This window comes from Sander lucioperca, chromosome 15 (genome assembly GCF_008315115.2).
Source record: "Sander lucioperca isolate FBNREF2018 chromosome 15, SLUC_FBN_1.2, whole genome shotgun sequence".
In the NCBI taxonomy this organism is placed as follows: Eukaryota; Metazoa; Chordata; class Actinopteri; order Perciformes; family Percidae; genus Sander; species Sander lucioperca.
The window spans coordinates 11021700-11042655 of record NC_050187.1 but is presented as its reverse complement, the minus strand read 5'-3'; the positions used below and the strand labels follow the sequence as shown (position 1 = coordinate 11042655).

At 42.3% G+C, this 20956-nt stretch overlaps 1 protein-coding gene across 1 annotated transcript; it reads right to left on the bottom strand.

Annotated features, from left to right (window-relative positions):
- Nucleotides 1-1110: 1110 nt before the first annotated feature.
- On the bottom strand, nt 1111-16965 carry socs5b (suppressor of cytokine signaling 5b). Its single transcript, XM_031284065.2, has 2 exons — nt 16630-16965; nt 1111-7914 (listed from the first exon to the last, which is right to left on the bottom strand). The coding sequence occupies exon 2, from the start codon at nt 7893-7895 to the stop codon at nt 6210-6212; it is 1686 nt and encodes a 561-aa protein (XP_031139925.1). The 5' UTR covers nt 7896-7914; nt 16630-16965; the 3' UTR covers nt 1111-6209.
- Between the last annotated feature and the right edge of the window lie 3991 nt (nt 16966-20956).

The window sequence follows — 20956 nt, the reverse complement described above, 5'->3', positions numbered from 1 at the left end:
CAATATGTAGGTTTCATTATATTGAGTGTATGTTGTATTGCATCATATTTTATTAAGTTATATTGCTTATTGAAAAACACCCAAAGATAACCTGATAAAAGAAAAAAACAAAGTCAATATTATATCATGGGCCAGTGTGGATTACACTTAACAGTTTTATTTGGAATATTAAGACAATGAAGCATAAGCCAAGCACCAAGAGTGACAGCTACAAGTGTCGCATCATACGGCTCTTAAAAATGAACAGGTTATACTGGAAAACAACTGGTTTTTTTTTTCCTCTTTGAATGGTGAAGTAGATACACAGAACAGACAGTGAAATGTGAACATGATTATGCCATTTACACGCTCCAAATCCTACCTGACAGCAAAAGGAAAGAAAAAGCAAAGAAAAAAGCAGAAGAAAATGGAACTGCGATATTCGTCTGACGACAGCTTGGTCAGCCTGTGGCAGTGGCTGCAGCCCGGGACTTAAAGGGCTCTTGTGATAGGTCAGAACGAATAGGGCAGTCTGGGAACACGGCGGTGAAGCAGAGTGACAACCCTTTTAGTTCCCGTCATTGTCAAGTCCTGTTGCCTCGGCACCCACATCCACACAGCAACCAATGTGCACATACAGCATTAAAGTGACAGAGGATTGCAACCATTGTTACACTACACTCCATTGCATATTAGGGAGACGTAATAATGAAAAATAATAATTCTTTCATACATTTTTTCGGTTTGCATATAGCACTTAACCCACCTTTCTAAAATATATATATGGGAGCATGAAAAGAAATGTTTCAAATATCTTTTGTTTTGGTTTTGTTTGTCCTCTTAAGAGCTGAAACCATGAGTCGTACCGAGGTGGGGTGGGGGGGTAGGAGTCCTTCATCATCATGGTGTTGATGTAGTTTAGTGGGACAGCTAGCGACACAACCAGCCCGTCTCTCATCCAGACCAGACCCAGTGGTTTCTTGCCACAACCAAGGCTCTCATAGTGCAGCTAAATAGTGTCAGGCAATGTAAGGTCAAAATAGTTCAATTCACGGCATTTTGTTTTTCTTAAGAAAAGAATATACAAGTGAACACCGATCTTTGCTCTCCCTTTTTTTTTTTTTTTTTGGGGGGGGGGGGGGGGGACACAGAAAGGTGGTGCTGGCTAAATGTGGTCCATGTTTACACATCCCTGGCTTAGGGTGGGGTGGTGGGAGGGTGTGGATGCGTGTCAATACCTGGGGTAGTGCAGGTGTCAGAAGAAGTGTGACAGTAAGTGTGTGCAAATGTATGTGTTCCAGACAGTTAATGCACCACAGAAGAATAAAACATCTTTTCATCAGGCTCCTATAACATAACTATCATTCATCATACATACGTTTTGCCCCCCTCCTAAATCTACAGGTTATATGGCAAACATGTGCTACGGTTAATGTCAGATATTTCCCATGGGGAAAACTGGGTTGAGAGGGTCCTGGGACTCTCATCGCAATGGGCCTGCCTGAGAAAAAGGGTGGAGGTGGGGGACGGGGGACAGGGGCAGAGCGGCATCGTTCATAGGAGTCACTGTCATCACCCCTCACAGTCAACTCTGCATCCCCTCCGCTGGAACCCTCCGTGTGGCTCTGTCCATACACTAAATATACTCCCACACAACACACGCGCATGCACCGGGTCTGCGGCATGGTGGAGAATACAACTCCATCGACACAGCTTACAGTGCCTGAACATCAGTGAAATATTTCAGGACCACTGGCTTTTTCTTAACACTCGCACAAGTCTCGCCATTTTGAGCTAAAACACAAAACAGTGCTGTCCAGAAATATTTGGACAGTAGGGAATTTTTCATTTTTGGCTCTGTAGTGCAGCATCTTGGTAATGAAACTACGACTATAAAAAAGGTTAAAGTGCCAACTCTCAGCTTTTAGGGTGTTCAGAACCATATTTGATGTTTAGTGGGAATCCTTGCTCTTTTGGTAACACTTTACTTGAAGGTATCTACATAAGAGTGACATGACACTGTCATGAACCCTAACCCTAACTTGTCATGACAAAAACCGAATGACACTAACTAAAAGAAGCGTTGTGTCATGAACGTTTATGACTTGTTTATAATGTTTATGGCACGTTCATGACAGTGTCATGTCACTCTTATGTAGATACCTTCAAGTAAAGTGTAACCGCTCTTTTTTTTATATGCAATTCACCAAGTTTAGTCCAAGCAGGCAAACAATGATGCTTTACATTCAGACAAGAAAACCAATAAAGAATGTTCTAGACTGGCCAAGTCACCTGACCTCAGTACGACTGAGGGTGCTTTTACTTGCTTAAGACCAGACTGGCAAAAGAATTACCAAAACAAGCAAGAATATAGATGACGGCAGTTACAGGCCTCGCAGAACATCACCATAGACAGACCGCTCATGTTTAATATAGAAGTCAGCAGTGACTGATTGTAAAAGATGTTCAACCAAATACTAAACGTGATGACTTAAGTTTAAGTTTAGGTTTCTAAAAGTGGGAGCCTTTGTACAAAAAGCGGTACATTCCTACCATGTTCACCCAATATGGATGCAAATAAAAGCCCTAAGTTGTCACTAAGGCCAACTGTCATTTCAAATCCAATATGCTGGAGTAAAGAGCCAACACAACTAAAAAAAATAAAAATAAAAACATGTCACTGTCCTAATACTTGCAGACTGCACTGTAGAACACAAATACGCAATTAAAGTGCTATTTTACTTCAACGAATCCATCGCCCTCTCTGTGAGCAAGCCGTTGCCACAACAGGAAGCCACGGCTCTCTGTGAGCCAGCTCCATCTCTCCTCCTCCTGGCTCCTTAATGTTAACTTCAGCCTAACATCGCCCTAACAGGGTTAGGTGGAGAGTAGAGGGTAGGACAAACAGGCTTTGGTTCATTCTACACCACAGTCACCTCCACATCAGCCCAGTGATGTTAGGGATGTGGCCAGATGGAGAGAGAGCAGTTGGATATAATAATAAAAAAAGGCCTCCTTCAGCCAAGCAGCAGCCATGAGGCAACACAGAGTGGCCCTTTTAGTACCCAGTAAATTTATATCCCAACATGGTAAAATTAGCCTGTGATTAGTGCCTGCAAGTGGGGTGGGGCACTGTAAGGAGTTGTATGCTATTGCTATGCAGTAGCATGATCGGCAGGTGACAGTGAGCACGATAATATGCTGTGTGTGGGTTTTTCAAATAGATATCTATTTCTTTGACAGTGTGGATGCTAAAAATCCTGAATTATGAAAGTGCACATACAAGCAACCCAAAGGTCAAAACTCACTCCTGCCACTCTTAACACATACAAGGGATTAACATGCGATATTCAAGCTTTCTGAGAACAAAGTGCAGGGCAGTGGAAAACGTTTGGGACTTTAATGGGAAGAAATGTCCGTTAAATTCTGATTAATTCACAATGCAGCAATGCAGTGAGAAATAGGTCTCGTTTCCTGCCTGATAAACGAGTGAAAAAACGATAATGGTTTTGCAGAGAGAAGGTTTTCAGTGTTGAATTTCAGGGTGTAGGTGTGAGCTTGACAGGGCCAGGTTCTCCCCTATGAAATAATTAACAAAGGCGAGCAGAACTTTCAACAGTTGGTAAATCTGAAATATAATTTGGCGTTATTCTAACACCACTGAGCACATTTATAAGCTTTAGCCTACTACTTATTACACACAGCTGTGTGCAAGCGCTTTGGTCACAGGCTCAGATCTTCATGGGCAAAGAAACACACTGACATTTGTTCATGATTCATCCTCACTGATGAGAACTCCCAATAACCTTTAACATATGTGTTGGTTGATATACACACAAACTAAAATATGAACTAGTTTGAGAGGTTAAGCTTCAATTTAAGCTTTCCAGTGATCATGATCTTGTGCGTTTTTCAGCTTTAATATTTTAGTTTTACACATTACCTGCTGGGTTTTTTTCAGCATTTTGTTAAAAAAAAAAAAAAAAAAAAAAAACATGCCGTAAAGGAACCACTCTGCCTTTCTCTAATCATCTCATGTGTATTCATATATAACTACTACGAGTTAGAGCAAACACTGCTGCTGATGAATTTATTTAATTGCTTAAGGCTAACTTGGACAATGTCATCAGAGGTTGGATCAAAAAGAGTCAACTTTCATGCCCTCTCATTTGGATCTGTCAAGTTGCAGAGTACAACCTACACTTGGCTGGAGATCGGTACTGCATCTTGAAATATGCTACAGTAGGGCTGGCATTGGACCCGCTAACAACCTAATACTACCATACAGGCCATAATGTGGCGAGAGACTAATGCATGCATTAGTGAGAGAGATGTAACTAAATGTACAATGTATCATTTCAATAATCTGTCATAGCTTAACCAACATAGCACCACTGAAAGTGAATCTGTTACAAAAACTTGAACGTGCACCATAAGTATGTGAGCTTACAGCTCATGCACCTCTTCATTATTATTCTCTTTAGTCTCATTTGATGGCATCCGAGTGGACTGTGTTGAAGCACCTCCTGTTTCCGGTTTGGACTACAAAACAACTGATTATGGATAATAAAATAAATGGTTCTCTAAAAAAAAAGGCACATAGGTTCTACTTATTTTCTCTTCACAATGAGAACACAAAAGAAATGACTGGCTAGCCAGCATTGCTTTTGTCCTAAGGAACAACTAAAATCATTCAAATTACATAACTAAAGCTCTCAAGGATATGCCAACCTCTTGAGAGTTAAGTGTTGCCTGTACTCAGTGCTAGAACTATGACTAGCAAAGCAACCGGGCAATGAGGGAATTTGTTGGGGTTGAGACCTTATAGTTATAAAAGTTGTAAAGTGGCTACGTCACTTCTTTCCTGTTGACACAGGGCTCTACATAAAAACAGCTCAACACATTTTAACATGGTTCTTGTTAAGTCTTTGAAGTATCACGAGAGATTAGCTGTGCTCCCCATTTCTGATCTTTGACTATATGTGGTCTCCCATGAAACAGCCCATTCTCAAACAAGCCTTAAGAATGGATCAATTCACAGTCGTGTTTAAAGGGACACTGACGTTTTGAATTTTCATCTTCTGTCTTCACCTAAAGCTTTTCACACATGCCCTCAATTCCTCTGAAAAGACTTAGCTGCAAGTATCTAGTGAAGAAAAAATTACCAAGTGGGATACACAGGGTAAAAGCTTTCTGTATACCAGATGCCACCAAAAGATACTAAATAAAAGGACGCAGGGGTAAAACTAAACACTATTAAGCCATAACACAATTCCATAAAAACACCAGGCTGCTCAAATGTTACCCTAGGGATGAAAATGAACTGTGTGCATAAGTGTATGTGGCCAAGACCAATGACTGACAGACTGCTGCGAGAAGTGTAACAATGGCAAGAATTGATAGGAGGGACAGATTGTAAGAAAATATTCTGTTTTGAAAGCAATGCCGCACTATGGGAATAAAGTTGACAAGTTCAGCTTGCTCACTAAATAGATAGACACAGTAGATAGATTCATCATTCACCATTACTGCTTAAGGAAAAACTACTGTTTTTTTAAGGACTAATCTATAGGCCTTAGAAAGCACTTCATATCCCTGATGTGCTGTCCTGAACTCTATGGACCCTCTTAGAATCTGTCCCTGGCTAAGCTGATGCCCATGCGTGCAAAGAGATAGCAAAGAATGTGCCTTATGTAGCTCTATCCATGGGCAAGCTCTGACTGCAATATAACAATAGCATCTCCAGATCACACACACCCTCTTGCGAGGTGCTCCACTAGGTGCTTTGAGAAGCTAAGGAAGAGGAAAAAAAAAAGTGAACTGTACAATGTAGCCAATGTGGGCCTAACTAGCAATTTGGGATGAATAGAGGAGGCATGCAGGCAGGGTGATGTTGTGGGATCAGGCAGACATTTAGCACAAAGCAGGAGAGAAAAGACACAAAGCACTGATATTTGTGCCTTTCCTTCCCGTCAAAACAACCTGTTCAACACAAAGACATGTGCTTGCCAGACAGCGTTATACTGAATATAATCATATGTTTTTTTTTTCTGTGATGTAAGTAATAACTAAAACAAAGATTAGAATGAATCTTGTATAGCTTGTTACATGAATTCCATCCCCCATCAGAAAGAGGGCCATGTCACTATAGCCTCTAACTGGCTAATGAGGAATTTATTAAGTTCTGTAATCCTCCTGCAGTGTGTATACAGGCAATGGAGAAGCCCACCCTATTTGACCTTGAGTGGCGGTTCCCTCTCCAGCCAGCGAACTCGTACTTTCTGTTTATAGTGATACTCCTTGAGGAAGTCCTGCAGGGCAGGGGGCAGCGGCAGAGAGCCTATACCATCGTAAGTGGTCCAGCGGCAGATGGCAGCTCGTGCCAGGTGCTGCAGGCCAAAGGGAAAGGTCCGATGGAGAGGCGCTGTAAGCAGCGGTTCAAAAAACATGCAGGCGCTGGGGTCCTTGTAGTGCTCCAGCAGTCCTGTGACGGTGGAAGAATGGAAAACGCAAGGGTCGTGAGCGTCAAAGCTGAAGTTGTGGTTCCACTGCTCGATGCGGGCGTGCAGCGAGCGGTTGTAACGGCGGAAGCTAACGGAGAAGAGGTAGTCCTCCTGGGCTGAGTCACGTAGCAGGAAAGTGCCCTCTGGCCGCCCATCCAGCAGCGCCTCAGCCTCGTAGCGGTCCATCACTCCCCAGTAGCAGGGCAGAGCGGTGATCTGCAATAGGTCCGGCACCAGGCAGTGGATATAGTCAATCTGAGTGTGAACCTTCCAGGGACCAGGTTGCTGCCGGCTCAGGTGACCATCCCCAGAGGCGTGCCTCTGCTTGGGCCTCCTGGCCTGCAGACAGAGGGTGGTGGAATCCTCCTCGGAGTCACAGTCCTGGGCTGACGCTGCAGCCCCCAACACCTGCCCACAGGCCCCTGACGACCCAGCACCCGCAGAGCTGCCAGCCCCTGAGGGCCGGCCTTCCCCAGAGGCCTCTCCCATGCCAGGAGCCATCTTTGGTCCCAGTTTGTAGAGAGAGGAGCCCGGCACTGAGGCCTCCAGGGTGTGGATCTGTGCATTAGGTGGTGGGTCCACACCTTCCTCGATGCTAAGTCTGCGGCGCTCGCGCAGACGTTCCTCCTCATCCTCAGGAGAGGGGTGGGCCGGGTCGAAGGCATCCAGCAGGGCAGTGGAGGAATGCGGGCTGACCGGCGCCGTGTGTTGCTTGATCAAGTGCCACTTGTGAGCAAGGTCTGAGCCTGGTGGGAAGGGGCAGGTCTCCAGCATGAGCTCCGTCAGGTGAATCTTACGTTTGGACATGACGGGGTTCTTAGATGAGCGGGAGCGTCTGCGAGCAGGCAGGGGCAAGCATAGCCCCACTGTATCACTTAGCCGCTGGCGCAAAGACCGAGCAGTCAGACTGCGTCCTCCAGATACAGAGTCGCTCATCTCCTGAATGGAGCTGACTCCGTAACGCCTGTCCCTACGGTTTCCATTCCCCCGTAAGCGCCCAGACCGCCTATCTGCCTCCAGAGAGCTCTGGGTTTTGGTGGAACACGAGTGTTTTTTCTTGCCCCCCCATGGAGCATGACGGGAATAGGAGTCTCTCCGGGCCAGGGGAACACCCCCTGTTCTCCCCCGCACATCCTCAGTGTCCTTGTCGATTGCAATCTCTACTATCTGAGGGCTGTCCGACACGCAGTTGTGATGGCGGCGTCCTGCTGGTACCATCGGCGCTGGCAGGAGGCTCCGTGATGGGCTGGAGGCTCCTGGTGCCTGAGCCTCACCTGAGCTGCCTCCTTGGCCAAGATCCACGACACAGTGGACGGCATCGGCCTCAACCCTGCTTTCACTCGAACCGTTGTTGTGAAAGAGTGTCTGGCATTTGCTCTTCAGGTTGCTCCACATGTTGCCCACTTTCTTCATCAATAGGAGCCCCTGGGACCTGAAGATAACAGGAAGACAAAACTGATAAGTCACAGGTGGAAAATCTGGCAACAGCGATGGCGCCTAGATTTAAGACCGAGGAACAAGCTACATAAAGAATGTCCTACATTTAAATTGCCCAGACTACTGTGTATCTAGTAATTTGACATGGTGAGAGTATAACAGGGCCAAAGTGTCTGAGAGGTGGGTGAGCTTGAGTAGTTGGAACAGCAGAGTTGCCAGGCAGACGTGCAGAGACACAAGGCCACAGCTATAAATGAACCCAGGATCTGCTCACAGCTGATCTGCTGGTATGTACTGTATTACAGAGCCAGTCTAGACCTGACCAAAAACTTTCCCTGTTACAGCAGCAGATAGGACACATGTACACGCACACTCACATATGCCGCTGATTTATCACTCTACTAGAATTTGACAGGGATTTGGAAGTAGTAGCACCAAATTGCGTTCCAATGGTGTAATTTTTTTACAGTGAGCAAAGTCACCAAGTGGGAGGTTTATTAGGGTACACATGTTGGTCTTTCCAGTAAACTCAAATCACTGCAGCAAACAGTGAGATACTTGAATAACTTGCCAATATGCAAAATATCCAAAACCAAAACACTTTGCAAGTCTTCACACTCATGTTTTAGCTCTTTGTTGCTAAAAGTGAATTATACACCTGTGTTTGGACATTAAGCACTTAAAGAATATTGTAACTGATAGCATTATCCAACATTGACTTTATGCATTAGTACAAGCAGCTCATTACAGAGTGTCAGAACACGGCAAGAGATTATGGCTTTGCACAGTCAGCTGTGACAGACAAGAGTTCTGTGATGCACAGGAAACCAGAACGGTCTTTAGCACATGACTGATTAAGTTGATTTGCTGACGGCAGTTCCAAGGCTACTACTAACAAACTCATGACGTCAGTGTCATCCCCCTTATCGACTTGCTTTGTACTCACAAAACATTCATTCACAGTCATTCAATGTTTGAGCCTGTACACATCGCATACAAAAACAGCCTGCAATAAATGTGTTATGAAAAAATGATCTTATTCACAGTTGCGCTACATCACCAAATGTGACATAACTCATTCACGAATACAATCTTTATTTAAGAGTGTTGGTATTGCTGTTGCTATCACTTTTAGTGTCAGTAGCTGTTTTTATGCGAAATTAAGTGACACCGAATAAAAAATGCCTTATGGAAACAGTAAAATTTCATGGATATCGACTCAAATTTATACGTTTGGTCTCATCGGATTTTCTCTTGATCGATATACGGCTTATGCGATAAACGCTGATGGAAACGTCATTTGCTGAATATATCAAGAATTGCGATTAAGTTTTAGGTCATTTTATGGTTAAACAGATGCACCTGTACGGGTCAGAAGTGGTGAAGACTGCTCGCCCAATGCACACTGCCCGGGAGTGCCGACGCAAATGTTCCTTATCATGCAACGATAGTCTACTACATCCTGTAGTAATACGATTGATGGCCAGCCCTTTCTATTGACCACATCCGTGCAACATTGCACATGCTGTAAACACACGGTGGTCTTGCTGACCCCAAACGCTGCGCCTACCACTCTACTCTGCACATGTAGCCAGTTCGTAGAGCGCAATGGCAATACGCTTCTCGGTTGGAACCGGAGGGCCATGGCTTATCTGGGTCAAGGGACGGGCCAGTAGAATTACACAACAGGTCAAATCTGAAAATGCTTCAACCAAAGGGTTTCCGTGAAGTGTAACAGTTTGGAGCGCTCTCGTACCCACACCACAGGCCGCCTCCGTTGTCGTCGGGCATTTGCGTGCATCAGCATCATCATCATTTTCTTATTATAGCTTGATATGTCGCTATCAGCTGGCACATACGCACTATTACAACTTCTGCAATTATTACTCATGTGTAGGTAGACGCCGCAATCTTTTTTGTCTAGCAAAACTTTGTTCGCAAATGTTTGCTTGAATGTTGTGCGATTCAGTGCGAAAATGAATGGAAACACCATAAAATGTCTCAAAATCTATTCGATATACCAATTTGACCGCAAGACAGCATGTGACGTCATAACGCACAGGTTTTTATTCGCTTTAAAGTCGTTGGATGGAAACACACTTTCACCGGCTTTATCCGCATGAGTGTTTTTTTTAATCGAACTTCAGATAATTCGATAGACAAGTGGATGGAAACTTAGCTAGAGTAACGGTATGCTGAATCTCATCCCCATACTCTGCAACATTTGGCAAAAACTTGTGTTAGCAAAAACGGTGTGCCGACAGAGTTTTAGTAATTAAAAGATTGTTGGACATAATTGTAATCCGTCCAAAAGTACAAAATGGGTGTTTGATCGATCATTTATAACTGTAGTCGTCCTATATCATTCCCTTTTTTATATTATTGTCAAGTGGTCAGTGCCGTATTGATGCATTTGAAGGACTGCAGCCTTCAAATGCATTTATTAAGGAAAAAATAAGATAGGTGCCCAGATGAACTGACAACATTGTCATCTGTAAATCCTTACACTATGACCCCAAGGTGATCAAAATCGTGGGACACTGAGCAATAGTAAAAGCAGTCGTCACCATGAAGTGCTGCAGGTAAGAGGAGCTGACAGCCGGTCCCCCCAGGATTTCGCGGGATGACCTAAATTGAGGACAGCTACTCTCGTTATTGTAAGTGCAATGATAAGTCCAATAAGTAGCTACTTTATCAAACCGTATGAAATTTCGCAACTTTTTTTTGCAACTTTCACTGTCTCCCGCAACTTCATTGCAACAAACATACAAAAGACATTGCAACTTTTATCGCAATTTTTTACAAAAGCTCCCGCAAAATCAGGCATTTTGGGCCGCAACAAACCTGCAACACGTCATCAAGGTAAGCAACACCTTTTACTGTGCCATTCCTGTTGTATGGAGAACAACTGGCACTGAGCCCACAGCACAGGCTCTGATCACAGTTCCTAACATCATGGCAAGTGTCCGTACTGTATGGAACTTCAGCTCTCCTAGGGATGCACAAATAATGTTGTGCCAACTGAACTTGAATAAGCTAATGTTATTCAAGATGTAACTTAACTAGAGCTATTAGAGTCAATTAATCAATCAGGCAATTTGAAGGAAATTAATAATTATAATAATATTAATCCGTAGGATGTTGTGGTGGATTTTTCATTGTTTCCTGATGATTTATAAATCAAGCAATTAATGAAAAAAGAATTGGCAAATGAACCGATAATGAAATAAATCATTAGTTGCAGCCCTATTCTTAACCATTCCTAGTAAACTCCTTCAAGTTATAAATTATTTTAAGGGCTCCATCCAAAGGTTCTTACTACAGCCACTAGACAGCTGAGTGATGATTTAAATTTCTTAAAATATAGTCCTATAAGTACGAGTCCAAAATGCTTCTTAGTCATTGTTATAAGTGTGTACCAATAAAATGTTATGAACCATCTAGGGCTGCACGATTTGAAGAAAAAGTCATATTGGGTTTACAGTTACAATACTGCGATTAGAAATACATTTTTTTTACAAAAAAGGTAAACAAGCAAAAGAAGAAATACATACAACAAAAATGTGCAATATTTTAAATAACTTAATATTTTTTAGAAATTCTTATTAAAATAAAACATTTTGTATGCCCTTATAAACAATGACATTCAAGATGGGTGTAATATAACAATACTATCATAATAACTAGTGATTAAGTTGCAAAACATACTTTGTACATCTGTCTGCATGCTCTTACCCCTCTACACTTCTGTTACTCATGTGACCATACAGGACACACGTGCTACTGCCTAAACAGACTGACTGGTCACTAGTCATCTTTTGTGTACGTTGTTACCATGGGTGCGCTTATTACATTGATGGGGGAGCGTAGTTCAGAGGGCATATTCAACACAAAACCATAATTCAGGCATTAGTGAGAGCCACAACGGCAGGCGAGTGAGTGCCGTCATCGCCTGAGCGGTGAAGCGAGGAGAGCGACCGTGAGCGTGTGTGAGGTAAAAGAAAGAGGAAAAGAGACAGCGAAGACGATGTAAAGGGAGTAAACGCCAAGCTTCTTAGGACACGGTGGCTTAATCTGTTAACGCTGTCGGTAAAGTGAAGGGTGTTACAACGTGGAAACTGCAGTGCACAGAGTGTCGCGCACACGGCACACCTTTTTGTTTACTTAAATCGTGCAATTTTTGCTGTTTATAGTCACACCGAGTGACATCGGGATTGCGACTGTCTAGAACTAAAATCTGCTAAACTAAAACTAAAGCAGTGCATCTCTACATTAACTGTAGTGTTACTCAAGTTAAAAAACATGTATGATGTCAATATAGTGGCTCAATGGCATACAAATACAGTAGTCTTGACAATTCCATGTGAAATCCTTTGGGCTCAAGCGGCCTAACTTATACAGGCAATCAAAGGTTTCATCAAAAGAAGCAGCCAATTCAATTTTAAAAAGAAAAATATTCAAAACAACAGATTCTCATTTATCAAGGTTTTTGTTGGCGCACATCTTACCAGCCGCAACCTAAATTTGCCAGCATTTGTCTTGATTCCGTAACTGTACAGACAACGTTAAACAATGATCTATGAACTAAACCTGTGCGTTCACACCCTGCTGTCTTCCCTCCGCAATGAACCAGACTTGTGAAGCTAATGTAGGGCTGCACGATAGGACCTAAAATCTAAATCACGATTAAATTGTACATTATACCTCGATAACGATTAATGAACGATCATTTAATTTCTGTGACTCAACGACGGACACTGCATTTAAAAAAAAAAAAAAAGAAAAAAACGTCTTTTGCATGATAAAAATGTAAATAGGCTATACAATCCATTTCATAACTGCTAATTAACTTGTTAGTCCTAACTTTGAACCAGCAAGTTGCATTTTAAGCTCCTCTTTTTTCCTGCTTGTGGAGAGCTACGTGACACATGAAACTATATTGATGAGGACCGGCGAGTTAAATTGGCCGTCCGAGAGTAGGCCTATACCAGGCAGACACACAGCTGACAACCTGCAGGTGGAGGCGCTGGAGACGGACATACACGCCGCGGGCCTCTGTGGACTTGTGTCAGTCCCGCAAGCGGTTTCAAGAAAGTGGCTGCATGTGTCCGACAATGCACAAAACATCAACACCGGTACAAGCCTACAGCTGTCCGCAGACACGGAGTGCGGAAAGTGTGTCAGAGCCATAGACAGTATATAAGAGTGGACCAACAGATCCCGTTGCTCTGGACGGAGACCAGTGAAGGCCTTTAGAAGCACTTTTCCGGTGAGCGCCGAGCGTTACTGCGCAGCCTCCAACTGAGAGAGACGACGTAAATGTGCCGTGAGCAACGTGTCTGAAAGTTGTAAGTCTTCTGGTAGCTGTGCCATGAGAAATCTCAATCATTCCCAATCTTGCAGAGACGGAGAGCGTAGGTATATGTAAGGAGATAACATAGGCACAGGCTAATTATTGCTAACTAATATGCTAGTTAACATTAGTAATTAAACTTAAACAGCTGATGTAAGTCCAAACTGCCTGCGAGCTTCTCCTGTACTGTACGGTAATTCCTCTACTATGCGACAATACGTCGCGTGGTTATGACACAATCGTTAGCCTATTTTTACAAAAACGTCTACGTGCTACAGAGCCATAACGTGAGATACAAGGTAATGGAGCCTTTTATACATTGTCGTGTTTCTTTAGAAATAAACAAACAATGGACAAATAAAGTCTTTAAACGCTTCAGATGTAAAGTTATTCGCTGTCAAAGTGACGTCAAAATGAATGGCAGTCAATGGAATGCTAACGTCGGGTGATCGCTTTGTAGCATCAAAATGGCGCCATAGGAGATTCGAGCTCTGAAGCGAAGCTTACCCCCTTGGTCAGAGCCTCCCGGACCCACCCCCTCCACCAACCATCTTGTCGGTGATTGGCTGGAACGTGTTTGTTGGATTTTGGTGCCTATCCTGTGCCTCTAGTGTTTGTTTGACGTTTACGACCTCTGTATTGTCTCTCGAGAGCTTTTTCACAGTGTATTCAGGGGACAGGCAGCTAGCGGATCAAGGACAGATGCCTACGATTTGAGGCAAAAATGAAATTGCGCTGAAACCATGCAGGAACTCATAGTGCACCTTTAAAGATCGGTTAACATTTAATTTCATCGTGCTTTCTTTTAGAAGGCTGGCTGCCAAAAATCACCACTTACTAGCTAATTAAATAGCCTGAGTTAAACGCTAGCTATCAGTAAACAAAGGTAGTGGCTGGTGTCTGGTGTGTGCACGTGTCGGCCCGCCCTGCATTTGGCGACTGGCTAGTGTTAATTTCGGACCCTGCTCATGCGGTAGAATGTTTTTAAGGAGAAAGTAGGCCTATCAACAGAAATAAATTATCGAAATCATCATCCTGGTAAAAAAATACGTCTAACAGCCTCAGAATTTCAATGTTGATGCATTTTCAATGAATCGTCCAGCCCTAGGCTAATATTATATCAGCTACGTCTTCAGAGGCTGGATTTTCCATCCAGGTTGATGTGTTTAATCCCTCAGCTTGCTAATTGCCTCAAAAATACACACAATGAAAAGTTCCAGTGACTAAAACACACAGCTAAAAAGGGGCCAGTGTCTCTAAAACTTTGATAATTGTGCCCAAGTAGTATTAAAAACACACCTATAACTTTACTGTTTGTATGTTACAATGTAACAATAAACCCATTACGTATAGGCAATAATGGAGGGACTAAACATGCTAACTAACATACCCTTATCCACCACATGCTGGATCACACTAGAATTACACACACATTAGAAAAAATAAACATGTATTTTACTGTTTTTGCAATGTCAACTGTGGCACATTATGGCATCACTGTAATAAATGGCATGGATTCAGAAGATTAAACTCACAAGCAAAGAGACAAAATGCTAGGCCTTGTACCATGAAAATATGTGTATGAATTACGACAAATGTGAGGCAATGACCACTGAGAACCGAAAACTCTGCCAGTGTGTTAGCTAGCTAATCTTAATCTGTGTCCTTGTCAGTTTGGTTCCATTCCATTATTATTAGACATTAAAGAAATTCTTGGAGCTATCCAAAACAGACAACAGTAGTACTAGTAATCAGATTTGCTCCAATCATTTATGCAAAATTATAACCTATAAATTAAATGTTATGTCTACAGCAGGACACACAACACTATAGCATCTCATATTTCAGATTTCCACCTAGAATGTACTCTGCTCAGCTAATACAAGATTGATTATTTTAAACTGTAATCGTCCTATATAATTCTCTACGACTGTTGCCATTGATAACATGGCCAGACCAATAGCCCGATCCAGTCCACAACCATTTAAAACCGCCCTGAAACAGAACTAGGCTACTTCTGCTCTCCGGCAGCCCAACACACCCATTCTCCTGGGATCATACTGATCTAAGAGAGGGCTGTAGAGAAGACAAAATTTAGGGAGGACGCCTTCTCTGCTCAGACCAGACCGGTTAATGAGATATTTGCAGCGTTTTGTGTTCTGAAAGATATCTGGGATGGCAGAAAGCTACACAGGGTCTGTAAATTACACTTCCTCTTCCTACCCTTCCCATCATACAAATCTCAGCAAATATTTAAACATTAGATATGTTATGGCAAACTATCCAGTTTTTTCCTCCACAGAATATATTTTTGGCAACAAAAAAATAAACATTTTAAATAGAGGCAGAACGTGCACAGAAAAGGATTCCTCTGCAACTAAATATTGCATTGTTGTTTAGCAGTGCATTATATATTGCAATATTGTTTGTATAATAATTATTCTGCCCTTTGTTAGTATGTTGTGCTCAGTAATTACTACGATACAGCACTGATTTTACTTACTTCACTTAATCAAAAAGCATTCAAGTCAGATAGAAAACTAAGTAAGCTAACCCATATTAGTCAAGTAAAATAACTGGAAGAACACATTAAATTGTATTTTAAGACAAACGCTCTTTACAGTTAATGATACTACATAAGCCATCCCTACAATACCAAAACTGTCCTTGTTTGAATACAGATTGACGTGGGCAGTATTGAGTAAAGTTTATTATATTAGCATTTACTAACGGTTGCTTGACACATTATAGATACGTTTCACCACTAACTTAGCTAATGTACAGAGAAAACACAGAACTACCGAGCTATATCGTTATATTAGCTGGTATATAGAAATGGTTGGAAGGCCTTTACGCTTCTGGAGGCCCCACTTTTCCCTGGTCCGAGCCAAGTCAGCGGACTTGCTAACACGTTAACTGTTAACCATCCACAGCCAGTCCCAATACACCGCTAAATACAGCTAGCTACAGCCGCGAAGATAACGTTATCAAGGCTCATATTTGCCAAGTTGGCTTTGGTGACTTCGGTCAAATGTGTTACATTTTTTCAGAAACACATCTGAAACAAAGATAAGCTATCTTAACGCTAAATGCACACCGCTTCGCTAACTTGAGGTTCAGGCTTACGAGCTGTCAAAAATGCTAACTGTTAGCATTTCCTAGAATGGGAGTTTCTAGCGTTTTAGTTAGCTTTGGCTAAACAGCCAGCTAGCGGAGTTAGCGTTTTAGCTTGTGAAAAAGCGACAAAAAAAAAAAAACACAATTAAATCAAGTGGTGCTGTGTTGCTTGAATATGCTGAGTAGACAAATGTGACATGTTTTAAAAGTAGTGGTTTGTTTCTAGAATTTATATCTTACCCTCGTGCCTTTTGAAAGCTCTATTCAACAGCTCTCTTTGTCTGCAGAAAATGGCTATTAAGAGAAGTCAGGCATACATCCCCCTTGTGGACCACAGTGTCGGATGAAAGCACTAAAGGTACGCGGATACTTGATGGTATCATCCCGAATAGTTCAATAATAATTCGCTAAATACTAATCAAAATGATTTAAAAAGGTAAATCATTCTCTAGGCGCCGCGAGAACCCGTTCTTCACCATGGTGGGGGTCTTCTTTTCTGCCGTGGTCGCTGCTGCTCTAGCAGCCAATATGACGGCGGTCTCAGCAGACAGAGAGCCGGAGAGGCGGACGGTGTTAAGCGTGAGGGAAGTCAGGGAACACGACTGACAGCGGCTCAGTCCAATGGAGGAAAGGGAAAAGACGGCCACTTCCGACGGAGCACGCGGATAGGGAATGCCCCCGTGCTGGCTCCAGTGTGATGGGCGTCTCGTGTCACCAATAAACGAGAGAGGAGGATGAGGCTCTCCACTGGCAGCTACTTGGAAACGTGGAGTGGTGAAGTGATGCTGGTGGTGTTAGAGCCAGCTAGTCCGGGCCACTGACTCGCTGATGTCATCCAGGTAGGAGAACCAGGAGCAAGGCTCTGCATTAGAAGTGAGTGGAACCCCAGAATGAAGAAAACGCAGTTTGATTTCACAATCATTTATTTTTCTAGAGATTCAAAAGTAAAGAATGTATCAGAATAACTACAAACAATACTCTCACTAAATTCTCCCCATCTTCCTTTTATCATCATACCCAAGGCTGTTTTACCAGTTGGGTAAGACAGGCAACTGCTCTGGGTCTCCAAAACTCTGGAGCCTCTGAAAGCTCTGGGCTTACTGTTTGTCAAGTAGTTTCTAGCCTAGTAATTTAATTGAAAATGTGTTAGGGAGTATTATGTACCTCTAAAGCACTATTAACCAATATGATAAGAGCCATTATAGACACACGCCTAATGTTGAGGAAGGGCAATGTGTCAACATCTAGTTTTAAAATAAATAATTAGTATTTAACAAAATTACCACAAAGAAAACATAGAAAAACTTTAGACATTGCACAGACAGTGGAAGGAAATGGGGTTATATGGGTCCTAGTAGCTACATTTTAGCAGGTTAATCTGGCCATCATCATACCTGTAAACTTTCCTTGCAATGTTAATTAAATAAAAGAGCAAAGTCGTTTATCTATGCAGAAAAACTAAACAAGTAATACATGCATTTATTTGTGGAAATGGTAGGATAAGGCATTATATAGCACAGACCAGGCCTTTTGGCTAATGCTTGCATTTTTTTTTACCCATGTATAATCATGTGTTTTATTAAAGATCCAATGTGTAGGAATTTCTCCCATCTAGCGTTGAGATCATATGTCGCAATCAACTCTCTCACACCACGCAGTTCAAAGTACGTATTACAGCTACGGTAGCCTTCACGCTTCAAAAAGCCAGTCACTTGCTCTTTTCAATATATTTTTTTCTTTTTCTGGGCAAAGAAGAAGACTCCTGTTCCTGAAATTTGGATTTTGAATAACTGTGGTCCTCCATGTTTCCTTCTTCAAACTTGCCGGGGCCGGGAAGCTACGATACCCGTTAGCAGCGTTAGCAGCACCTGTGAGTTTATCATGTGACAGTGAAAATGCGAAAGGCGGAGCAGTATGTCCTGTATGTCCCTTACCGGCTAACGTATTTCAAGATGGCGCATGAATATGGAGCGTCTACCCCAAGGGGGTAAGCTTCTCCTCGGACCGCGAACCTCCTATGGCGCCATTTTAATGCTACAAAGCGATCACCCCCCGTTAGCATCCCATTGACTGCCATTCATTTTGACGTCACTTTGACAGAGAATAACTTTACATCTGAAGAGTTTAAAGACTCTATTTGTCCATTGTTTATTTCTAAAGAAATACAACAATGTATAAAAGGCTCCATTACCTTGTACCTCACGTTATGGCTCTGTAGCAGACGTTTTTGTAAAAATAGGCTAACGATTGTGTCATAACCACGCGACTTACTGTCGCATAGTAGAGGAATTACCGTATAGTACAGGAGAAGCGCGCAGGCAGTTTCGTCTCACATTAGCTGTTTAAGTGTAATTACTAATGTTAACTATCATTTTAGTGATCAATAATTAGCCTGTGCCTATGTTATCTCCTTACATACACCTACACTCTCCGTCTCTGCAATATTCGGAATGATTGAGATTTCTCATGGCACAGCTACCAGAAGACTTACAACTTTCAGACACGTTGCTCACGGCACATTTACGTCGTCTCTCTCAGTTGGAGGCTGCGCAGTAACGCTCAGCGCTCACCGGAAAAGTGCTTCTAACGGCCTTCACTGGTCTCCGTCCAGAGCAATGGGATCTGTTGGTCCATTCTTATATACAGTCTATGGTCTACCCCAGTTCATGCAAATGCAAATGTAAAATTTCAAGCCAAAAGGAATACTTGGAATTGATGGTGGTGGTAAATATTCATGAAAAAGGACAAGTTTGTGATCGGGCAACACAGATTTTGATGAACAACTAAACACTTTACACACTGGACCTTTAATTTGCATGGTCCTCTTCTTAAATCAAATTAATTAAATTGAATTGAACCAGTGAATATGTGACATAGCTTGAAGTAAATCGTAGACCAACTAAAACGTCTCAAAGGAGCATTCATTGCACCAAATGCATGCTCTTGGGGGAATTGTTGGGTCTCTGTACATTATGAGTGTGGTGTAGACCTACTCTATATGTCCTGAGATAACTTCTATTATGATTTGACACTATAAATACAATTGAATTGAATTGAATTCATAGTCACTCGCACCCACACATGAGGTCATCTCTTGGAGTCGGCTCATTCATGAGCACATGACACGAGGCGTAATGGGAAGTGGAAGTGGTGTGAGTAATGTAGTAGTTAGCTGAAGCAGAGGGTGAGTTCAGGGGAAATCACCACCAGTCCGAACACATTAGCTTTTACATCTCTGAGCTGCTGATCTAATTTGTGCTTATGAGAGGAAATGAAAGAGAATTGCCTTAGCACTGATTCTTCTGCCAGGAGTGATTCACATTATTTTACTCAACATGGACCTCTCCTCCGAATGTCTATGCTTTGTCATCTGCAAACAATCCACAGTGAGGATATGATAACTTACTACTGTGTCCAGGATGACTGAGTGTGATTCACTTGGATCTGAAAGCCAAAGGTCTGTTGACAAAACCAGTATCACATCAGTTCTGCTACAAATGAGAAACATATGTTTAAGTCGAGGGTTAAGTGTCCCAGCTTTCATGACTGTTCATAATAAGGATTGTTCACATTTTTATACAATTAGACTACTAATTTCGAAATGATTGAAGCAAGTTGTGGAGTTTATTCTACTAGGATAATTTTGAAAGAAGTAAAGTGTCAATCACCCTGTGAACAGGACCATTCAATTGGCGGCCCGTGGGCCACATCTGGCCAGAAGCAACCCCTGAGTGGCCCAGCAGAACCAGAGAATTTATATCTAGGGCTGGGTACCGAATATAATACTTTTTAGGCATCGACTGAATTGCCTCTAAAGTATTGAGTATCGAAAAATGCCTCGTCATTCAATACCCAATTTCAATACCTTAGGAGTAAATCTCATCAGCGTCAGTGAGCCAATAAGCATGCAGCATGCTTCTACCAAGATCTAATAATGTTTGTGATTGGCTGTCTAACATTACACATCGTAGAGACACGCAGGAAAAACGGGGGAGACGGAGTAGGAGCTGAACAATAAATAAACAGATTTGTGCCGTAATGTGCAATGCTGTAATTTCTTTTTGTTTTATAAAATTGGTATCGAAAAAAAAGTATCGCTTAGGAACTGGTATCTAAGTCCCGGTATTGGTATCGGTACAACTGGTATTGAATATTTTTTAACGATACCCAACCCTATTTATATCATATATAACATAGGCTATCCTTTATAACTTATATTAGATGATCAGTCTGTTTTCTTGCCAGAAAATAGACAATAGATGGCGAAATATCGCTGCAGACCGGGGAGCTCCCGGCCGCGGAGCTTCCAGCCGCGGCTCGTCCTGTCTGTCTGTTGGAACAGCCCATCTGCATTTCATGTTTTTTTTAAATCTGGTCCAACTGAATTTGTAATTGAATAGCTATGCCTTAGAAGAATATGTTAGTACATAGTAAACTTTAATTTATTGCAGCAAGCTACTAGTCTTACTTTCCATTAAAGTCAAACAAATCTGACAAGTGCTGACAGATAATGTTTGGTAATGGGCAGTCACTCAGGACACAAATAGATCTGGATACAGATCAGTTG